The 4,759-nt window shown below is 61.9% G+C and overlaps 1 protein-coding gene across 1 annotated transcript in view; it reads left to right on the top strand.

Annotated features, from left to right (window-relative positions):
* The first annotated feature begins 818 nt into the window (after nucleotides 1-818).
* Nucleotides 819-4,759, top strand: part of ZBP1 (Z-DNA binding protein 1) — a 20,312-nt gene continuing 16,371 nt past the window's right edge. Inside the window, exon 1 of the mRNA XM_012728139.1 lies at nucleotides 819-1,027. Coding sequence (XP_012583593.1) covers nucleotides 819-1,027 — 209 coding nt within the window. The remainder of the gene's footprint in view (nucleotides 1,028-4,759) is intronic.

Below are 4,759 nucleotides of genomic sequence, written 5' to 3'. Positions count from 1 at the left end.
AGCCCCCCGCCCCTCTGTGTAAATACCCGCGCGCCCGGTGGGGCGTCTCCGCCAGGGCGCCCGCGCCAGCCGAGCCGCGTGCGTGAATGCTTATTTTCTTTCGTGTGTTTCTGATCTCACTTAACTTTAAAGACATATTTGCACAAACCTTTGTTTAAAGATCTGCAATATTATATATAAATATATATAAAGTAAGAGAAACTGTACGTGCGAGGGCAGGAGTATTTTTGTACTAGAAGAGGCCTATTAAAAAAAGAAGCTGTTTTCTGAACTAGCAGAGGAAAAAAGCGGCAATTTTTGAGTGCCAACTCAGAAAGTGTGTGTTACCGTGTAAAGAAAAAGATGACAAAGCAGGGGTTTAGAGTTATTTATATAAATGTTGAGCTTTTGCACTATTTTTTAATATAAGTATGTCAGTGCTTGTTTGATGGAAACTTCTGTCACGTCCGTCGAGACGCTAAGGGAGGGACGCGGCCTCCGCGCCGGGAGGGCTGGAGGCGCCCAGGGGCCGCGCCTCCGTGGACATTCCCTACCGAAGCAAACACGTTTCCCGGGGGCCCCGCAGCCCCTGGGGCCCGAGCGAGCAAGAGCATGGTAGGCGCCGGGCGCCGGGCCGGAACACAGCGACCGCGGAAGGGCCGGCTTCCCCCTCCGACCGGGACGGCCCTGGAGGCTGCGGCCGCTGGCCTCCCCGTGCCGGGCCCGCCGGCCACAGGGTCAGGGTCTGGGACGGGCCCGGGGCATTAGGAACCTGGCCCCAGCCCTGTCTTTCTCTTGAAAGGTTCTCACTGCACAGGCCGGCCACCAGAAGGCCAGCGATGACAGCTGACGTGGCCAGCTTTCCCCGAGCGCGAGGGTCACGCGAGCAGCCAGACCGGCCCCCGAGCCTCGTGCTTCAGAAGCAGCGCGCCTGGCCTCCCTGCCTCGCTCCCGGCCTGCGGGCAGCCGCGAGTGCCGTGTCCACGCGCCTGGCCCCCGGCACCTCGTGCCGCCCCAGGCTGTTGCACGCCCGCTCCCCGCAGGCCCGGTCTGGCGGGAGCCCGGCTGGGCGGGGTGTGGGCAGAGAGGCCCGCGCGGCCGGGGACCCGCGGGGGCAGTGTCCGGGAAGGGCGCCCAACACCCACCCGCGGGGGCGTCCCGCCCAGCAGGAGGGGGGCTGGCAGGCCCCGGGGGGAGGCCTGAGAGGCAGTGCCGGTTCGGAAGCAGCTTTAGCACTTGAAACACAGGAGCCCGGCGACAGCTGCGAGGCTGGCCGCGACGGGCAGGCCCGGGGGCGCGCTGGCCAGCGGGGACGGGCGCCCCTTGGCTGCCGGCCGCGGCCAGCGCTTGCCCCGGATGCTTTGAGGGCGCGCAGGGCCGTCCACGCAGTTTGTCCTGAAAGGTACAGGGACACAGTTACAGGTAAAATTAAAAACGGATCTTCCCCCTGCGGGAAGCGTCGCCCTAGTGCCTTACTAAGGGAGCCGGTGACCCGCCTGTCACCCAGCGGGGGTCCTCCTGGACAGTGTCTCGCTCCCCCGGGACCCGCTCCCCACGTGTGGAGAGGCCCGGTTCCTTTCGGACGTCCCACGGCCTCTCAGCGCTGCCCAGCGGCCCCCTCTGCCCAGCCTCCCGCCAGGTACTGTGCTTACCGCCACCTGGGTCGAACACCTAGAACCTCATTTGTGTGGGAAGCTGGGCCGAGCTGACCGCTGCGTCCCCTAAGGCCGGCGGCACTCCTGGCTCCGCCCATGTTCGTGCAGGGCGGTGCTTCCGACCACAGCTGGCTGGCCCTCTGGTGACCACCCGTGCCAGGCTGGGGGGCTGCAGCACCCCCGGCTCCGTGACCAGTGCGTGACAGGTGCAGAAGGTCAGGGCCCAGCGGCCTCTCCCCAGGGGGCACCTCACAAAAGCTGATGGAATGTTCTGGGGATGTCTGCCAGAGCTGAGCTGGGTTTGGCCGGGGGACCCCAGAGCGCTGGGGTGCATTCCTGCCTCTGGGAGCCGGCTGTCAGGCTGCTGTTCTGAAAAGCCCTGTGCACCTGCAGGAGGCCCTTTTTTCCAAGAGTGAGGGGGTCCTCGGAGTGGCTGGTTGGAGGGGGGCCAGGTCTGCTTACAAAGGGGTCCTAGCCGGGCTTCCTCTGGTCTGCTTGTCCCCTGCTTGTCCATCATATTTCCTCCGCCCCCGGGCCCCCCCCCAGAAGCCAGGGTGTAGCAGCAGACCCAGCGACCGCACCAAGCCATCCTCCCCAGAGAAGCCCGGTGGTTTTCGCAAGGGCTGACCACGCCTGCCCCCCTCGGCCAGCAGGTCCAGGGAGGGCGCGCCCGCACCACCCCACTTCCGTGTCTGTCTTCTCTGTGAATTGTACGTTTCAGAGTTGGGTTTTTACGTGCAACGCAAAGCTTCCAGATCATCTAGCGCCCCGAGGACGCGCCTTCCACCCTCCCCACTCAGCGGGCGCCCCCGCTCGGGGTGGCTCTGACGGACACCGCGGGCCCGCCCCCAGCCCCGCCCCTGCGCTGGTTCGCCTGAAACTCGTGTCCACCGCGGGTGCCCCGCTGCCGCCGCCGCCTCGGACTGTTTGGGGGCCGCCCCAGGCCTGATGACTCGCTTGTTGTGTATCAGTAATCATTAGTGGCAATGATGACTCTGAAAAGCTGCAATACTTAGACAATAAATTTTACAATTCTTTGGAACGAGGCTTTCTCACTTCTTTGGGGAGCCTGGGGAGAACTGGGGCACAAAGCCAATGGAGGGGGTGATGTCGGGGTGAGAGGGTGCAGAAGGCCGAGTCTTCTCTTGGCGAGTGTTCAGCGAAGGGGCTTGAGACCCGGTGGGGCGGGGGGTCTCTCCACAGGATCACAAGGTAGGGACTTGGGGTGAAGGCTGTGCTCCCAGGGTGCTGGGGGTTGGGGAGGGGACAAAGGAGGTGTGCAAGGGGTGGGGAGCTCTGGGGTGCAGGCTGCACCTGCGGTTGACTCCCAGAGGCTCCTGCTTGGGTGCTTGGAGAGCGGGGTAGCGAGGGGTCCCACGGCCCACCTGAAAGCATCTCTAGGTGCAGCCATTAGCAGCGGGTCTTGGCAGCCGGCCGGGGGCACAGAGCCAAGAAGGGGTGCCGGCGTTTGATCCCCAGCCCAGTACAAAAACATTCATTTCTTTAAACAGCACCAACTCTAGTGTCCGCTTGAGGGTTTTTAACAACCAGCCCACACAGTGGGTGGGGGAAACGGCCGCCGCCCTGGGGTTTGTGGGCGGCAGCGCGCTGCAGCAGGGCCCGCCCCGCATGCGCCTGCCTCCCTGTGCCTTCCTGGAGGACAGCTCAGCTCACAGAATGGGGGAGAGACCGCAGAGCCCCTTCTAGGTGGCCAGGGCAGGGCCCGGGGCTGGCCGCGCCTGGCTGGCAGGTGGGAGGCAGCGGCCTGTGGGAGGATGTCGGGTGTTGCAGCTGGGGCCCGAGGAGGAAGCATCTGCTGGTTCTCCAAAGGCACGCCCGGACACCCAGACACCGGGGCTATTTCCCGAGTGGAGGCCCCGAGCACAAAGCACCGCCTGCCCCAGGGGGCTGACAGACCTCTCATTCAGAAAGGGGCTCTGGGGTTTCAAGGGGAGACCCCTCCGAGTACGACCGGAGCAGATGCAGGTGTTCGGTCCCGACTGCCAGGGACCAGCAGCAGATGCCTCCTGAGCGCCTCCGGTGCCAGCCCAGGGCTGAGCTCTTGCCTGAGGTGGGCAGGTCGTTTCCCGGGGGCTGGCCTTTCTCTCACCCCACAGGGGCCACCCAGAGTCAGAGCAGCTCTGCAGACAGAAGAGGTGAAGGCAGGGCCCTCCCAGGCTTCCGAGATCTGGGGCTCCTCTGGTTACCTGGAAATCAAAAGGTTACCTGGCCTGTCTTCCTCCCTGGCTCCGCACAGTGCCAGAAACTTCCAAGTCTGGCCAGAGAAAGGGGGTTTTCCTGTTGGGTTGATGTCCTGGACCCCTTTCTCTTTCTCCTCCACAGTGCCCCGGGGGGGTCCGATTCCTAGGCCTCCCCATTACCTCAGTCCACCCCTCGGGGGCCCACTGGCCTCCCCGACTGTGCCCCGCCCCTCTGGGCAGAGGGGCCCAGCTGCAGGGTCAGAGGGTGCCAGCTCTCTTCTCCTCACCGACATGAATTTTACATTTCTCATGGCTTTCTCATGGAACACGCAGGGTATTGTTTTTTTCAATCTATTCTGATATTTCTCTTTTAATTGGCGCATTTAACGGTTCTTTTTCAAAGTGGTTGTTGTGATTACTTCAATTTCTACCGACCATCTTCATTCGTATTTTCTGTAATTTTTGCCTTGTTCTTGGTTTCTAGCTTATTTTCCACTTCTTCTACCTTTTCTAGTTTTATTGAGTGTTTTATATGACTGTTTTGTTTCCTTTCTTAGCACTTTATTTACCAATTCAAAATGTTTTTTGCTGTTCCTAGAGTTTGCAATATACGCTTAACTTACACAAACCAAGCTGTTCTATGGCTCGGAGAGAGGTGCAGCTGACCTCAGGAGGGCCCACTGACCTCAGGAGGGCCCCTTGTGTCTGTGGTCAGTGGCCGGGCCTGCTAGGGAGGGGCTGGTCCTGGATGTCCACTGCTGGACCGCTCTTCTCTGCTCCACAGGGCCTCTCATCCTCCAGAAGACCATTTGCAGGGTGCTGGACAGGGCTCCGGAGAGCAGAGGCTTGCCATCCTCTGGCAGTCCAAGCTCAGACCTAATGCATTGCATTAGCCAAAGCGAGTCCCGCCCCCCAGAGGCAAGA

This window comes from Condylura cristata, unplaced genomic scaffold (genome assembly GCF_000260355.1).
Source record: "Condylura cristata isolate star-nosed mole 26May11 unplaced genomic scaffold, ConCri1.0 scaffold00022, whole genome shotgun sequence".
In the NCBI taxonomy this organism is placed as follows: Eukaryota; Metazoa; Chordata; class Mammalia; order Eulipotyphla; family Talpidae; genus Condylura; species Condylura cristata.
Note: the sequence above shows the minus strand (reverse complement) of the source record. Positions and strands in the feature narration are given on the sequence as shown.